The sequence below is a fragment of the Epinephelus moara genome, chromosome 12, assembly GCF_006386435.1.
Source record: "Epinephelus moara isolate mb chromosome 12, YSFRI_EMoa_1.0, whole genome shotgun sequence".
NCBI lineage: Eukaryota > Metazoa > Chordata > Actinopteri > Perciformes > Serranidae > Epinephelus > Epinephelus moara.
This window is the reverse complement of record NC_065517.1, coordinates 32,865,565-32,884,112: the sequence shown is the minus strand read 5'-3', so window position 1 is coordinate 32,884,112 and position 18,548 is coordinate 32,865,565. Positions and strand designations below refer to the sequence as shown.

General features: G+C 40.7%; 1 protein-coding gene across 1 annotated transcript in view; it reads left to right on the top strand.

Annotated features, from left to right (window-relative positions):
- stum (stum, mechanosensory transduction mediator homolog) overlaps window positions 1–16,503 on the top strand; it is a 37,671-nt gene extending 21,168 nt beyond the window's left edge. The window contains exons 2-3 of the mRNA XM_050058340.1: window positions 3,348–3,530; window positions 11,944–16,503. Of these exons, the coding sequence (XP_049914297.1) occupies window positions 3,348–3,530; window positions 11,944–11,978 (218 nt within the window). The 3' untranslated portion in view covers window positions 11,979–16,503. The remainder of the gene's footprint in view (window positions 1–3,347; window positions 3,531–11,943) is intronic.
- The last annotated feature ends 2,045 nt before the right edge of the window (window positions 16,504–18,548 follow it).

Here is an 18,548-nt window from a genome sequence, read left to right as displayed (position 1 = left end):
ATAGTCACGGATGTTCTCTAGCTTCATCGTTTACCGATGACAAACAAGTTGTTACGTTTTTTTTTCTTTAGCATATTGCCGACATACATTACAGCTCATTACTGCACCCTCAGCATCATAGTGTAGCCTGCCTCCTTAAAGCCGTTATCACCGAACCTCCATTTCTCACAAAACTGTCTTTTTTTCTGTAACGTTTCAGCTTCAGCTTCGTCCTCGTCTGTGTTTTTTCGTTTTGTCAGTGATTTACTTACACCTGGTAAATGTTGCCGCATGACGCCCGCGGTGACAGCTTGCTTGCTACTAATAGCACATCATGGATCTAGGTGCGCGATATGCCTACGTGCGCTCCGAGTAGGCCTACAGGTTCCTTGATGCAGCGGGGAGCAATTTAAGTGCGACACACAACAAACAGAGCGCCGGTCTGCTATTAGCCACCGTCAAATAGCTATTACATATATCATTTATTACATGACTATTTTGATACAAACATTTACCCTTCGAAGTGGCAGATAGCCCTCCGAGATTTCGTCGCCAAATGGAAAATCTACCTGCATTTGGCGCTTGGCGGGTGTTAATTTTCAGCCCTGGGTGGGACTATAAGGATGACTGCTGCTGCCCTAAACGAGACGAAATCTAAAACATTCTGTAGCCCATTGGAAATGTAGAGTAGACGAGGGTACGCTACTTCACGCAATGCGAACATTTCCCAAAATCCATCATTTCTGGATGGTGATTCACTGTTAAATGTGCAGTCTGTATTGTGTCCAAAACTTTATATTTTTGCAGGTACTATCTGTGTTCCTGTAATCATTGAAAGACTGGTTTCATTAATGCTATTTATCAATCTAGGTTGTTTTGGTGTTAATTGGAGAGTGCTGGAGATACCAGCCATAAAGACATCTGCCTTCTCTCTAGCATAACAGAACTAAATGGCTGCTTGTGGTGCTCACTGAACTACACCCATCAACTGCATCACCGCGCAGAAGGAAGGGTGCATCGACTCATGGACGAGAGGCTTGTGCTCGTGACAGCTCAAGATGTGGATATTAATGGCGTCCTCCTCGGCTGAGCTGAAACGTTAACTAGCTCAATGGGTCTATGTGAGCTAGCAGTAGATGCGCACTTCCTTCTGCGCAGTGACACAGTTGGCAGGTGTAGTCCAGCAGAAAAAAAATAGTTCCTTTATGAAACTGCTCACAACTAGGTCTGTGGATTATCTTGAGTAACCAGGTCATGACTTCTGTAAAGAGACATTGCTGTTGAGTTTTTCCTCTTTTTTTTTTAACACTTTAAGCACCACAAGCCGAGTGTCATCTAGTTCCATTATATTGGAGAGAAGGCAGACATCTCTATGACTGATATCTCCAACACTCTACAACTTAAACTAAAACAATGTGCATTGATAAACAGCACTACAGGTAAGAGGAAAAAAATATGTACTTCTGATGTTTGGGGTGAACTGTCTCTTTAAAAAAGTGAGCTTGGTGTAAGGCTGTAATACTAACATAAGAGCAGTCGCCCCATTCACAAAAAAATAAATAGACACTGCTAGAATCAATGTGAAATAACGCCAACGAAACGCTGCCGGCTGGTACAATGATAGTTAAGTAGGTAAATTTTGATATTTCACTGTCAACATGAGGTAGACCCGTGATACACAGAGTAAAATTCATATTCTATATATATCCTATTCCTGAGGATATGTTGTCATGGAAACATCCTGTAATGAAATAATTTGATTGGTGTGAACTGAGGTACACAAATGTCTCTGTGTGACACAACACACACACACACACACACACACACACACAATGCATTTACTCCACCAATGAGCGGGGCCTGGGAAGGTCCAGGTCTCCAGATAATAAGATAAGGAATAATATTGGATTTCATCAGGCATACGAGGATTGTCCACAGAGACAATCCCATTTTCAGCCAAGAGGATGTGAGCAGCGATATGTGTGTGTGTGTGTGTGTACTTTTCTGTGCTCTTTTCCAAGGAATAGATCCACTACTGCCGTGGCCAGATACTCACGACGGCGGCCACTTAAATACTGACACATTTACTCGGGGACACTGAGTGGACGGTGTGAGATATCGCTGTGTCAAACGGCTTCACTCCACAACGTGAACCTGTTATTTCTTCTGGGCAGTGGAGAGTGTTTTTCTGTTTCCAATGCTTTTATTTTGGCTAATGGAACTTTGCTGTTGTCACCCCTGACTTTTCACAATACATTTTTTTAGTAAAATATCTTGACAGCTATTGAACAGACTGTAATGACATCTGGTCCAGATATCCATGGTTTTAAAGCAACAAAACTCTGGTCAATAAATACTTGGTTTTATATGCAAATGCCTCCAAAGCTAATGACGTTCTAATCAGTCACACTGGTGGAGCTGCAGTGAAGGGTCACTAAAAAACAATCTGTGTTGTTTGTTTGCCTCGCCTAGATGTTGCGCTGTCCGCCATCCCCTCCACCTCCCAATAGGGGTGGGCGATATGGCCCTAAAATAATATCATGATATTTCAGGGTATTATTGTGATGATGATATTCTTGATATTCTGGACCTTTATGCTCTGCCATTTCTCCTCTAATCATCACACTGTAACCTGTGACAGGCTGTTATGATACCAGAACTATTGCACACTCACATATATGTAGTTTTTTGTTGAGACTCTGTGCTGCTGCCAGGGGAGCCGCTGAATGAGTTCCCTCTGAGCGGCAAGTCACTACAAGAGTCTAAGAAGTCCGGGGCTGTTCATAAAACATTGAGGACGCCACAGTTTATTCCACACTACTGAAGCTGCTCCTCTTTTTAGAACCACTGCAGAGTCGGTGACAGTTACGCTTTCAGCCATGCTTGTTGTTGCCGTGGGTAACAGTATGACGTCAATGTCAACAAGTATAAATACTGTGAGTATCACGATATGAATTTTCCATATGTTATTAAAAATTATACCAGTATCATCGTGAATGAGATGATATGGCACATCCCTTCCTCCCAATGACAAACTCAACTCATATACTATCTCACTTTAGTAACGCTGACATGTATGAAATGTACAATGCCTTCTTCTGGCGACTGAGCTGTGTTTTTCATTAGAGGCAAGCACACATCTCTTCTGGTTTATTTCATTGGAAAGTCTGGTGTCTGGTAAACTTCAATGGGAAATAAACCAGACTGGAAAACTCCTTCCAAGGTTTTGCATCATGTTGAGCTAAACACATCACCGGAGCCAAATGCACTGACACCAAAGCACCACATCGGGACTGTTAAAAAACAAACCTTTTAATGAACTGTGTCGTTTTTGGTAACGGGATGTTTTTGCTGTTTGTGTCCCACAGGTACTTTCATCTCGGCATTCACGGTGCTGTGTGGAGCTCGCAGCGAGCTGATCTCAGAGCGAGGTGTTTGTTGTGTGTTCTGGCTCAACGTGGCAGCAGCCCTCATTCAGATACTGACAGCTGTTATCATGGTTGGATGGATCATGAGCATCTTCTGGGGAATGGACATGGTCATCCTGGCAAGTCAGTACTTGTCTCGCTGTGTTTACCTTTCCGTCTGACAGTCTTCTCTCCAGTTCTTTTTTTTATTTTTAGTCTTGTCTCCTTTTCTTTTGTTTGTCTGTCTCGCACATGTGACATGCAGAGGTAGGAGTTCATCCGTGCAATATAAAAACTGCATGAGTGCATGACAAGCGCACATGGAAGAGGAGTGTATACGATTAAGGACTGAGTTCCATGTGTCACTGTAAACTCTGACTTATCGGTCTCACTGTTAAGAAGCAGAAAAATAACTTTGTCAGAGTTCTTTATAATGTGCAGCATGTTAGTTTGGAGGTTTAAACTCATGTTGTCTCAGTCAGTGATTAAAACTGGACTTTCAGCTCTTACAGAGAAAACTCTGCTGGGTTCAGACTGTTTACAGCACAGCTTCACTCACAGATAACCGAGCCTACTACCTGCCTGTCAAACAGCAATCAAACCATAAACTTTCTCGAGACAGCCTGGATCTGAGTGGAGTCCTGCAGGGATCAACTGATGCTCGCTCTGCCTGTATGATGCTGCTGCGGTTCAGCGGCTAACAAGCAGAGCTAGTGGCTAACAGCCTCCGTTGCAACCAACAAACAGTCCCACCATCCACAGTCGGACACACACGACTGCTTATTTACTGTCAAATTACAGCTCAAAACTCACAACAGCTGATGCTGCTTCAGTGTAAATGCTTTGCAGGGGAAACATCCTGGCACCGACTATTAACTGGCTTTTGCCAACCTGTTGGTGCTCCAATCTCACACTGCATACGGTCTGATAGCCCACCACTAGTCATGTCTCGTCACGAAAATGAAAAACAAACATTCATCCTGGCATACTTTTAAACATCTATTTTTAGATGAGACTGGCTCCAAAACAGAGTCAATCTCCATAGATCCCCATGTTCAAATGCCCAACAGAAATAAACATCTTTACAGCCTGGTACAAAAAATGGTTTTGGTCTCTTTAGCTAATTTCAACAATCATGACAACTGTGCAGGGCATAATTAAGGGCGGGGCCGAAATGCCGAACTCGAGGCCCTGTCTCGATATTTCTGCTCATTGGTTCAGTAAACCAGGGTTATGTTACTGTGTGTTCATCTGATCATGTAATATATCTGACTTAAAGCGAGGTCAGCTCATGGTGGGGATGCTCTCAGTGACAGGCTGTCTGCAGGGCGTCGCTACAGTCTATGAGTCAGATCCAACCCTCGCTCCTCCAACACTCCAACCTCTCGTCCAAAGTTGGTCATTTCTGGCTACAAGAAAAAAAACAGATGGCGACAGCTGAAATGCCAAAATCGAGGCTTCAAAATGGCAGTCCACAAACCAATGGGTGAGGTTGCGGAAAATGTCCAGTATTTTTTTCCTTAACCTAACCGAAACAGGGCTTTCTGAAGGCAAGCGTCTCCCAACGGCTGTCAGAGAGGTTTATCTGACATTAGAAACCAATTATCAGCTGTTTGATAACATAGTCAAGCCGAAGGGTCATGTTTTATATTACCATTTACAAGCAGAGGTTTGTGTGTTTAACGAGCAGAGTCGAAGGTGAGCAGGTACGCTTCAGCTGTAGGCGAGCAGCTGGTGGAGATAAAGGTAGAACCACGCATACCCAATGAGGCAAAGGTGTAGAGACATTTTAAGGCATGAAGGGATTTTTTTCATGTAAAAGCATTTCTAAATATGTAATTCTGCTGAACAGAGATGAGGTTTTGGGAGTTAAATCAATGCCCAGAGAGGAACTTTAAAGATTTATGTCTTCGGTGGGAACCAACAGGCTTGAGTCTGAGTGCCACAGACAGGTTAGAAAGCACTGAGAGACTATGAGTACTTTTATTTCTCCCTCATTTAAAACTAGTTTATGTAACGTGTTGTCCAAATATCTAAAATGTTTAGAATCCTTTATAAATGGTCACACTCAGTGGCCAAGCTAAAAGTCAGACACCATTCATTTTGGGACAGTCTGTCTTTGAAAACACTCAAGACGAAAAAATAATATAATGCCAGCCTTGTCGTAGCACCTCTGCACGACATTAATGGTTTTATATTTTTCTCGTTGAAATGTCAGACAGAAAGAAAGAAAGAAAGAAAAAGGAAAGCAAGAATTTAAGAAATAAAGACAGAAAAAACAGAGGTAGATACAAAGAGCAGAGATGGGAGAGGTTGGGTGTAGTGTGTTCTCCTCAGGCATTGATGCATGAACAAGTGTACACACACACACACACACACACACACACACACACACACACAGGAGTCACCATTCTCCCTCTGCGCCGAGGCAGCCTTTGAATTACCACAGCGCTCTCCCCTTTGTGTGTACGAGTGTGCATTTGTGAGGTAATTGCTGCCTGCTCATGCAACCCAATGCGTGTTGGTACATACATGCCTGCGAGATTCTGTGTGTTTATGTGTGTGAGGTACAGTAATTCTGTGTGTGGGAGTGAGCGGCCCCCCCACGGTGCGTTTTTGTTCACTGCGCCCCACTGTTTTTCAGGCCCCCAGGCACACGTCTCCTTATTCAATTGTTGCTGCTCAAAATCCATACCCCTGTTAGCGCTCGCAGCTAGCCGCATATTGAATATTTATATTGAATATGAAAACGATTTCCCAGTTAGCACTGAAGGCCTGGCTCAATTCATGCATGTTGTTTGCCTCTAAGATCAATTATTATTCAACTATTCATCACCACAATACACGTTTTTGTAGCTTTGGGATGCTCTTATTCAGCCATTCCCTCTTTTCTCCTCTGTGCAATGAATCACTCTGATAATGCAGCATATTTATTTGCTTCTCCTTCGCTCTCTGATGAGCCTGTGTGATCATCGCTCTTTCCATACCTCCATCTCCACTCTGTCTTTCCTGAACCCCACTCCCTCTCTTCTCTTGCTCCTATCTATATAATGATCATGGTATTATCTTCCTCCCACTGATCGCCTTACTTCTGCCTCTCTCTATCTAATGATTGTTCCTATTTGATCTTGCTCCCTCTTCTTCTCTTTCTCACATTATTCCTCCCACTCTCTGCCCACCTCCCCGTCTCCCTCTCGCCTCAGTTTTTTTGTTTTTGCGTCCCCGTCTCCATATTTCTGCTCATCGATCCAGTAAACCAGGGTTATGTTACTGTATGTGTGTTCATTTGATCATGTAATGTATCTGAGTTAAAGCGAGGTCAGCTCCTGTTCAAAGGTTTTCTGTTTCTCTTGAAAGTAACAAGACTGCTCTGCAGGGATTTCTCATTTTGTCCAAAAAGCCTCTTTTGTGTTGCTTCAATAGAGTCAACTTCTGTGTGATAATACTTGAAAAGTATTAAACAGCTCACTAACTGTCTCTCTTGTCTCTTCTCTCCTCCCTCTGTTCTCCTTCCTCACGAACTGAAGTTTCTGATGGTAGGTGTTTCTATTTTTCCTTACTCACTAACATGCATGGATTACTCAATGCATTACTCAACTACCAGGCACAGACCCCGGAGCCCAAAGTGTCAGGGGGCCCCGTGGCCTTCATTTGCAAAATGTCACTCAAATTAACTAGGAAGAGACTCAAAAAGACATTAAGAGATGCAAAGGTACTGCAAAGAGACACAAAATAACTACAAAAAACAGCAAAACAACCACTAAGAGACACAAGACTACTACAAGGAGACACAAAATGACCACAAAAGAGATGCAAAGAACTGCAAGGAGAACAAAATAAATACAATAATTGGCATAACAACCACAAAGAGACACAAAATGACTACAAAGCAACACAAGGCTACCAAAAAAAAGACACAAAATGACCTCAAAGAGACTCAAAAGTACCTCAATAAACAGATATTTATCTCAAAGAGACCCAAACTACAACAAAAAGAAACAGAAGAACCACGAGGAGACACAAAGAGACATAAAACAAACAAAAAAAGACAGAATTACCTCTAAAGAAACACAAAAGTACCTATATAAGACAGAAAATTACCTTAAAAAGACCTAAACTACTTCAAAAGGAAACAAAACAACCACGAGGAGACACAAAGAGACACAAATTGACTACAGAGACATATAATGACAAAAAAAGACAAAATTATCTCAAAGAAACACAAAAGTACCTCAATAAGACAGAAAATGACCTGAAAAAGACCTAAAGTACTTCAAAAGGAGACAAAACAACCATAAGGAGACACAAAGAGACACAAATTGACTCCAAAGACACCAAAACAAACAAACAAACAAACAAAAAAACTTGAAGAGACACAAAAGGCCCTCAATAAGACAGAAAATTACCTTAGCGACCCAAACTACAACCAAAAGACACAAATTGACTACAAAGAGACATAAAACAACCCACAAAAGACAAAATTACCTCAGAGACACAAAAGTACCTCAATTAGACAGAAATATACCTTTAAAGAGACCCACACTACCACAAAGAGGCACAAAACAACCACAATGAGACACAAAGAGACACAAATTGACTCCAAAAAAGCCCAAATTACCTCAAAGAGACACAAAAGTACCTCAGTAAGACAAAAAAATACCTCAAAGACCCACAATATTACAGAAAGAAACAATTCAACCGAGAGGAGACACAAACTGACTACAGAAACACAAACCACCACAAAAAAGACAAAATTACCTCAAAGAGACACAAAACTACCTCAATAAGACAAAAATTTCCTGAAAGAAACCAAAACTACTACAAAAAGACACAAAACCACGGGGAGAAACGAGGAGACACAAAACGACAAACAGATGCGTAATGACTACAAAGAGACACAAAACCACCACAACGTCTGTGTGACTTGCTGTTATGATGGAGAGGTAGTGTGGTCCTTTGCATACCAATATCGGTTCCCAGGGGTCCATTGTCTCATAATTTGCCCATGCTCACAAACAATCCCGCAGCGAGATGATAAAATCATAGAGTTATGTGTACAGAGGCACGTCTCAGAAAATACGAAGAGTCAGCTTTACTAAATTTAACATCGCTAACAAATAAGCCAAAACAAATAAATCACATTTCCCAGGCTTGGAAATACTTACAAAAACATTGATTCAGAACTTTCTCATGATCTTTGATCTTGGTCATCATTTAATTATGTTTGGTATCTTCACAAAAATCTCAGGAGCTTAAGCATTAACGTTCATTCTTGACCTTTGAAATAGTTTTTGTCAGTGGACAGAGTTGCTGAATTGTCATGGAGGTGGCTCTCATGACACATTAGCACTTTAAAGACTTCTCATGTGTGTTTGCTTCACAAGTTGAGTATCAAAGGTCATTCGTGACCCTGAAAATAGATCCAGCTTTTTCCAGAGCCTCTATCTCACTAGCTGTGTTTGAAATCACATGCTAAAATATCCATATAAGTATGATGTAAATTTGAGTATGTATTAGGGATGGGTCACGATTTTCGAATTTTGAATAGTCATTTTATTTTTGAAAAATCGATTTTTTTAATGCGACTATTACTATTCGCCGTCTTATTTCCCCCCCTTTATTTGACATGCAATTGGTTAGAGTGTGCACTCCATGCTCGCACCGACAGCTTGACAAACCATCACAAAGGGCCGGGGCTTAGTGAGAGGTAAATTAAGTTTTGATATTTTTTCCTGCAAGACAGTACTTTTTAGATAACCAATACGTGTTTTGTTGGTACTGGAATATTGGCAACGGCATCACTGAGTAGGCAGTATACCCTCCTGAGACCCTCTGTCCTTATGAATCCACATTTTGGGTTTTCCTGACCTTATACTACATTCTGCTTAACTTAGACCTGTTGTCCTCGTTTGTGGACACTTTTTTGTGCCATCTAGTGGTGATAAAAGCACAATACACTAATCCATGTAAAAACAAGATGGCAGCCATCTCTGCCAAGTCAGTCTGCAGCCGATCCTGACACAAAGGTAGACAAGGTCCAAAACCTGATGCTTGTAGTTTGATATGGCAACAAATTTGACCAATGTTAGCAATGTTAGTAATAAGATAAGACACTGTTAATTAGGAAGTTCTTCTTTGAGGACATTGGGACTTTATTGTCGTCTCGTTTGAGGACATTGGGACTTAATTATTACTGACAATTAGAGATGTACCGATACCACTTTTTCCTTCCCGATACCGACCCCTGAACCTTAGGTATCTGCCGATACCGAGAACCGTTCCGATACCAGCACATTAAAAAAAATGGATGGGATATGAATTGTTGTATGTCTCAACTCCTAAACTCTATGTAAAATATTAAGAAATAAATACATAATAGTAGAATGAATGCCATAAAACTTTTTTTTAATTATTATTATTCAGTGCAGCCACACAATTTGGTAAAAAAGACATTTTAAAGGCTACGGTAGAATGCTTTTTAAACTCCGCTCCGTTTCTGTTTCGTTTGCCTGTAGCGTGCGTATGCTTAATGACGTGAGGCATTACGTGGTATCGGATTGGTCATAGGTTGTACTCGCCAATACCCGATACCGCATTTTAGGTAGTATCTGAGGCATTTCCGATACTGGTATCGGTATCGGTACATATCTATTGACAGTGTTTAGTTTTTTATCTTCATCAGGTCCTACTGATCCCAAATAGCTAGGAGAAATTAAAAATGCTTACCAAACAAAAGTTCTGGTCTCGGGAGGATACAGAACATACAAATTAAGGACGCATTCAAACTGGCTCTGTTTGGTCCGCTTTAAACAAACCCTGGTCCGCTTCCCCGGATAGTTCAGTTTGTTTGGAGTGGTGTGAATGCTCATTCAAACTCTGGTGCAGACCAAACGAGCAAACCCTGGTCCGCTTGAAAACTGGGGGTCTCGGTTCACTTGCCAGTGAACCCTGGTGCGGTTCGCTTACAGTGGGAAATGCAAACGGACTATCCAGCGAACCAAAGAGAGAAAATGAACCAAAGAGTGATGTAGAGCGCAGTACATTTTGGGCAGAAAAAAAAAAGAAAAGCCAACAGCGCAAACTGGGAGAAGCAGAGGTAAAAAAAGAAAAAGTTAGAAAATGTCTCCTGAGCAGACGTGGAGTAGTGAGGAGGTGCAGGCCGTCACTGATATAAATTTGGTGTTGCTCCATTGTTTTTGTGGTGACGGCTTAAGGGAATGGATTTTCGCTTTCGGTACTGGCCAATCGATGAGCCGGGTTTTCTTCTTCCTCATGTTTTTTTCTTCCTGGTCAGTGGTCGTTTCAGGCAACACCACCCCCAAAATAGCAGCTATTGTAACTGCGTGACGTTGTCCAGGCGGTTTGGTCTGCTTTAAAAAGTGCAGTGTGAAAGTGAACCGAACCAAATGAAGGTGTGAAATTTTTTCGGCATTCTCCACCCAATCGAACCGAGTCCCCCAGACTATCCTGGTGTGATTGCGGCCTAAGACAACGACAGTCTTGATCAGCAGTTGATATTTGTTTAATTGCTCTGTCTAATGATGAAGACCATGTGATGTGATGTGACCAGTTGAAAGCTGCTGATTTAAATTTTTAAGCAAGTATTCAAACAGATAATAATAATAATAATAATGATAATGATAACAACAACAACTATTGATAAGAAATGTTATGTTTCCTGAACAGCCAAAACTAATTTAAAGCTGCCCTGAGGATTTTTTGTAAATAAAGTAATGTTTGGTTGTTTTTAAAACATGCATAATAAAGAGGCCTAAAAGACATGTTCAATAAAATTTCCTCCTCACAAAATGTTTGCAAAAACTGATTCTGGAACAATTTCAAACTTAAAGAGTTTACCTGTTACATGTTTGCTTGGTAGCATTATTCTTCTTCCCCCCTTTGTTGCCACATCTCAGTTTCTTGGTGTGCGTCCGCCAACAACTGAACAACTGTTGATCAGTGGCACAGTGTGAAACAATCAGCGGGATGGTGTATCACTAAACATGAAAGCATGCATGCCCTCATGCGAGTGAATGTGATACTAACAAAACAGGGATCCAGTCTTAAAAAACACTGCTCCATTGTACTACTAGTAGTCAAAAACTCAACAGGGTACCTTTAAAAATGCATTTGGTCTTGGGAACAGAAATGATGTGGGTGTAGAGCTGTCCACTTCTGATCAAATTAGCCAAGACTCATCTTAATACCAGGTCTAAACAGGCTCAAATTTTCCAGTCTATTTAAAAGCAAAACAAAAGGCAGACTGGTATTATTTCCCTGGTATTGGAGAAGCTGGGTTAATGGCTTGCCAGATGATACTTGATAAATCATTAGGTCTTAATGGTCCAGCTGAGCTCCTTTTTGGTTGTTGCTTTCATTTCTCTCAATTAAATGAAATGGAGAAAGGCAATTATTGTCAAAAGTTCAAAATAAATGTTTAGTAATTACATGTAGCACTTTAAACCCCCCTTAACTGGGGCCATGAAAGCCAGATAATAGGTTTCACAATTATTTCTATTTCAAGCATTCAGAAGTCTCTCTCTCTTCTCTTCCCCAGGCTACAGAGACCAGGGGCTTCCTCAGGACGTCTGAGAGAGGTCGCTCTCCTGTTTGATGGATCACACGGACAGTTTGACCTCTTTACCCTCTCTGATGCCTGATGGTGACCTTTAGCTTTGTGATGACCTGCCGTTGCCTATATTTCAAACGCCGGCCCACAGAGAGAAGCAGAGACGTGAAAATAAATTTGGCACATGGGAAACGAAGGAAGGAAAGAATCAGCTGACTGCTTCTGATTGCACGCTGCTGATTGGCTGAGCCCACTTCTACATTTAATTTAAAGGAACAAGACAAGGAAAGAGAGACTAAAACTGTACAGTCACAAGGAAACAATGTGTTTGTATTTTGTTGAGTGAGTAACAGTGATTTTGAATTCTGTCTTTTGATATTTTTTATTTCATGTATTTGAAAAAAAAAAGTTAATATGTAAAAACTTGTAGAGCAGACTACATGTTATCTACATGACAGGATGAAGGAAATGAAGGAAGGACAATGTGTTGGCATGACTGAGGAAATTTAGATGCTGAGTTGCAAGCTTTTTTCCCGTATTTTTGGCTTGTGAATTTTGACAGATGAAAAAATGAAGGAAAAAAAATCAAACAAAAACATTGACGTTATGTGGCGCATAACAGTTTTTCCAGAACCAGCGTAACCAGGGTTTTCACTGCCTCTCAGTTGGCTGCCCTGTGCAGCAGCCAATCTGCTTAAAGAAGTTAATTTCAGTGTTAGGTGTCACTGGGTTTATCGTCCCATGGCCTGTTTCAAAGACTGACTTTAGCATTAGCCTCCAGTGGGATTCAGTGGCCTTTCCATTGTGTGGTTCCATCTCTAACTGCTCAGTAATATTGTGTTTACAGCCAGTACAAAATCATGCTGATTTGCCACTTAATCTGACAATCGCTGAGCACAAAATCAAAAATTATTAAAGTGATGAATGTAGAGCAAACATGTCTTCCACTGGAACATGTCATCCAACGACCCAGTCGACAGAAAAAAAGTTTGCATTGTACATTTCTGCTAACCACAGTTCAGTCAGACAACTCACATTTAAATGTTAATTTCAACAGCAGAACATAGTTAGAGTTTGACGTCTAGACTCCGGCCTCATCACTCCCCGCAGATGTTTACATAAGACATTGGAAAGCGATGATTAAATACTTTCCCCTTTAGCCGGAGCCTGCAGGTGGATGTTGGGGTGGAGGTGGGGCTGAAAGAGGGAGCAGCAGTACTGATGCAGGGCAGCAGCTGCACAGACAATGCAAAGGGAGAGCTGGGAAGAATTTGCAGCCTAAATAGACCGCCAAATTGGGAGGGTGTGTTTGTAGTTGACACATGGGGAGTGACGTATGACTTGTGTGTATGAATCAGTGCAGCTCGAGTTAACTAGCTTGCAGGGGTCGCTCCATACATGTTAAATTCAATACGTTTCAAATGTTAAATTTGTACTTTTCATATGTAGCAGATATGTTGAAACTTTTCAAACTATATGCTGTGACAATAATGCGCTTACCGTGTGGTTAGGTTGAAGCACAAAAAACACTTTGTTAGGGTTAGGAAATTATTGTGTTTTTGCTTAAAATGTCCAGTTTGGTCATCACAAACACTGCTGGAAATGTCCCAATGTGTCATTGAAAAAAATATCCAGCTTTGTCGCAACAGACACTGCTGAAAATGTCTCAATGTGTTGTTAAAAAAATACTCAGTTCTGTCGCGACAAACACAGCTAGAACAAGAGGGACTTCGTCCTTCGGCCGAGGTCCCTAAATATCCCAACATGTCGTTGAAAAATACCCACTTTTGTAGCATCAAACATGCCTGGAAAAATGTCCAGGCAAGTGTCGTTCAAAAAATATCCAGCTTTCCAACAAACACAGCTGGAAATGTCCTGATGTGTTGTTAAAAAATTGTTGGTTTTGTTGCATTAAACACGCTAGAAATGTCCCAATGTATCATTTTAAAATAGCCGGTTTTGTCGCGACCAACACAACTGGAAATATCCCAACGTGTTGAAGAAAAATACCCACTTTTGTCGCAAAAAACATGGCTGGAAATATCCAAACATGTCTTTTAAAAGATCTCAAGTTTTGTCGCAACAAACACAGCTGAAAATGTCCTGATGTGTCGTTTAAAAGATCTCCAGCTTTGTCGTGACAAACACAGCTGGAAATATCCCAACGCATCGAAGAAAAATACCCACTTTTGTCGCAAAAAACACGCCTGGAAAATGTCCCAACATGTCGTTTAAAAAATATCCAGCTTTCCAACAAACACAGCTGGAAATGTTCTGATGTGTTCTTAAAAAATACCCAGTTTTGTCGCAACAAACACAGCTGGAAATGTCGCGACATGTCATTCTAAAATAGCCGGTTTTGTTTGTTGGTCTTGAACAGTGGTCTGCAGCTTGACAGCTGTCTCGCCCAGGTGTTGCTCCATCCACCACCTCCTGCTCCTCCTCCTCCTGATGAGAAACTCAGCCATATACATATAATCTGAACTACATCACTTGAGAAATGTTGATATGATACGTATGAAAAGTACAAATCTAACATATCTGTGGTTTGCAGAAATGTACAATACCGAGATTTTATTCTTGCGACTGGCCTGGATCAAACTATAAATGGCTCTGATACCTAATATTCAGGTTAGTGAGTTTGAATGCTAACTTGATTATGTTGGAGGAATAATTTGCCATCAGCCTATAGTTATTGCAGCTACAGAATTTTACTTTCCAGGCAATGTTTTAGTTTAATAGCAAACACATCTTTAACACAATGAGTCTCACTGCTGGTCACAAGATGTGTGTCATCCTAAAATTGCACTGCTGTGTGGAAAATGACTCATGCCTCCTGATAATTGTTTGATTTGAATTTTCATACCTCTTAAACGTGTAAAACAGTATCAGCAGAGGGATATTAAACCTTATTAGAACATGGTATCTAATTAACAATATGCCACTCTGGAAAACCATAGTTAGCACCCTGTCTGTCACATCATGACAAAGACACAGTTACAGTGATGTCATTTAGGTTTGTGACTTTTTTTGAACAGCCTTTTTTGACTTGTTCAGTAAGGATCATGCATCATTCACAGAACAGACTAGATGAATATAAAAACCATAAAGATTTTAGGTTGTTGAATTCACCGTTTTTTTGTGTACATTGTGTATATATTAACATGTGGGTGTTTGTGTGTGACTGGTAGTGTGCAATATTGGAAGTGGGGACTGGAGAATATAACTATGTGGGAAGGTGTGCAGGTTGTAAGTAAATATGAACAATTCTATCGTGTACAAGACTCAATCGAAAGGTTGTATAATTTATCACAGCTTGCCTTGGAACTGTCGATCCAAACAAAGCCTTTCCCATGATGCCGCACTGGCTTTCTCACGCGCTGTACTAATGGCTCACTTCCCTGAAAATTTTCCACGAGTATCAAAAGTCAAAGAGCTTTCAACAAAGAGAATTAAACCAGCTTAGCCTCCGATGCAACACTGATAGAAAGTGGTGCACTTCGAAATCACTGCAGGTGTGTTTGCAGGAAGTGGTGGGTGATAAATTGCTGAACAAATGGAACGGGCCCAAAATGGCACTGTTAGACAAAATACATACAGTACACCTTAAAAAACAGAAATGCAGATTTTTACCTCTTGTGTAATAAGGGATAGACTGAGCAAATGCCATGCAGCATTTCTGGAGAAAAGTGGAGATAAATTATGGTGAAATCATGATAGTGGTTGTGCCTCTACAGAAATCAAACTCCATGTGCATTACTCACAATGTTCATTTGATTTTCTACCTGTTCTGTTTCTCTGTTTTGTTTTAAATATCCCTGTAGGTTTTATTTATCCTCATTATCTTTGCCAAATGCCTTTTTTAAGAGTATTGCTGTATTTTCGATGACAACATTGTTTTTGACTGTGTATGTGTTGTACACTGTGTGTGTGTGAGACAGATGATGAGGATGATGTCTGTAACTGTGACAATATTTTATGCCTTACCAATGAAAAGTGTTCTCCCAGAAGTGTTTCTGTAGCAGTGATGCTGGAGTTTTTTGCTTTGTTGAGGTTTGGGTGCAATTTATAGATCTGAAATAACTGTTGTTTGGACACTTTATTATAATGATGGTGGTGTCGTGCTAGCTTTTTGATTGTAGGATAAACATACTGCCATGTACAGTTTTCTGCATGCAACGCTTTGGTGTCAAGTCACTGTATAGATTAACACAAACACAAACTAACTTTTGTTATTTTAAGATTGTAGCTTCATTCTGTGACTTTGCAACATTGGTTTTATTTTAAGTTGTTTGAGGTGACTGATAAAAAAACAATTAAAAAAGTTTTGGTTCTAATGGCTCAGTGCTTGTGACTAAATTGTGCATTTTTAATTTAACGTGAATCAGCATTTTGAGGGATTCATGAGCAGACTGTTCACCCTGTGAAACTGAGAAATTGTGGAGTCACTGTTTTTCAAAGCAAAGTCTTGGACTCGCCCGTGTCTTTGTGGGATTAATATGTGCAAATTTTGTAAATATATGATGTGTCAATTCACATCAGACTCATGAATAAACATTCCCTTCTGAATGTGGCTACTGAGCTCACTACAGACCATGACATCAAAGCTGCCAAAGCTGTGGTATCTTTGACATTTACCATGTTTCATTTTGCTACAAAATTTGCTCTGAATTCACTTTTTGCCAACTTCAGCCTCCTAGAGAAAAACTGTGGCTGCCAAAGAATAGTGAAAGTTACGTGGACCGATCAACCAACCAACAGACCGGCAGAGCAAACTATAGAGCTGCTGGTTGAAGCTAAAAGTCATAATAACTTTGGTGATTCCTTTATTTCTAATCTAGCATCACCATGATGTTGACATCTGTGTCTCAATAACCACTGACATTTGGTTCAGACATTCATGTCCACCTCAGGATGAACTGTAAGAACTTTGGTGATTTCTTAGTTTAGCTTGTTCAGCCTATTAAGAGATTTAGGCTACTAAACTGAATTATTAGGCCATGTTAAAAAACTTTAAACTTTAAGGCCTACATTTCAACCCTTGCCAATATTTTAAATGTGCCAAGTTCAACTTTTTTTTAAAACACTCAAGTTGTTGTTATTGACTTTTTTACCAAAATGAAACAAATCCAATAGTTTACATAAACCTCTTGGTTACATGTAGTCTCTATATACAGACTCTACATTCATTGAATGTAGAGTCTGTAGGCAAACCCCGGAGATCTTGCCTCCGGAAGAAGAGCGGAAGAGCCCTGGTTTCCAGTTGTAGGCTGTTTGTAGTCCGCGTGATATTGACCAATCACGTTTAAGCCGGCTGCAGTTGTTGCCAGGTTAAACAGTCCATGCGGTGAACTAATGAGGCGGAACATAAATGGCGTCACTGCAAACTCTGAATCCATCGCAATGGTTCAGCATATTTACTTATATACAAACGGAAGTCGGAAACGGAAATTCGCCTCCTCCGCCCAAATCAAACCGGAATGCCAAAAAATCAGGGGTCTGTCCCCAGAGGCTGTATCGCCGTCTGCCGGAAGTCAGACGCCGAATACAGCCAATGGGTTCCGAGAATGGGTTACATGTAGCCTGTGGTAACCACACTGAGCTGATAGGTGCCACTAAAATGAAGACTTGGAAGTAGGGATGTCAACAGTCAACTGTTAACTGCAGAGAATATTTTTGGCCGGATATGCAGTCAGTCAAAAAGTTGATTTTTCTACTTTTCACTTTGCTGCACTGCACACCAGAGGGTTCTGATGGGAGCAAACATAAGCTAAAATGTATAGTGCTTTGAAATGGGGTACTAGCGCGGTATTAAAAGGAACTGCCTCTTGTATTTCACGTCATTTTGCATTTTCTTTTAAATTAACCAGTTAGTTACCGATTGATGTGTGTTGGGTTATTGAAAGCAATATTAACTAAAGCTGACATTCCTACATGGAAGACAGCCAAATTCCATGTTTTAATTAATCTATGAAAATATAATCATTTTGGAAATGTTTACTTTTTCTCAAAAAAATGTGGGAACAAGTGATATTGTAAATATAAAGGCCCTGACACACCAAGCTGACGGTTGGCAGTTGGTCAAAATTGGGCCATTGGTGAGTGTTTGCCGCCCTCATTGATGCGGTGTGTCCCATACAGTTGGCCTTCATTGGTGCTAGTTAGCCTCTTTTCCTCCAATTTAGCATGTTGAATTGGCGCAAGCATAAGAAATGTAAACAAAGAGCTGAAGTTGAGAGGGAGTGAGGTCACAACAAACTTGTTGTGTGAGGTAAGATTATTTTTCTTTAGCAGAAATGTTTTGTGATGGTTTGCATTATTGTTCACAGGCACACAATAAATACGGTTTGTTCTTTCATTGTGTTGTTAATATGCTAACTGGCTAATTAGCATCAAGACGGTCTTCTGGTTTCCCTTTTTGAATGACAATTACAGACGACCGCCATCTGCTGATATGGAGGAGTACGTCCTCTCATACTGGCATAGAACACACGCGCTAGTTGGCCGAGACACGGCAACGAGAGGCAACACTGCAGGGGGCCTTTGTTGCCAGCAGCTTTCCGACGTCAGTTTAGTGTGTCAAGTGTTCAAGT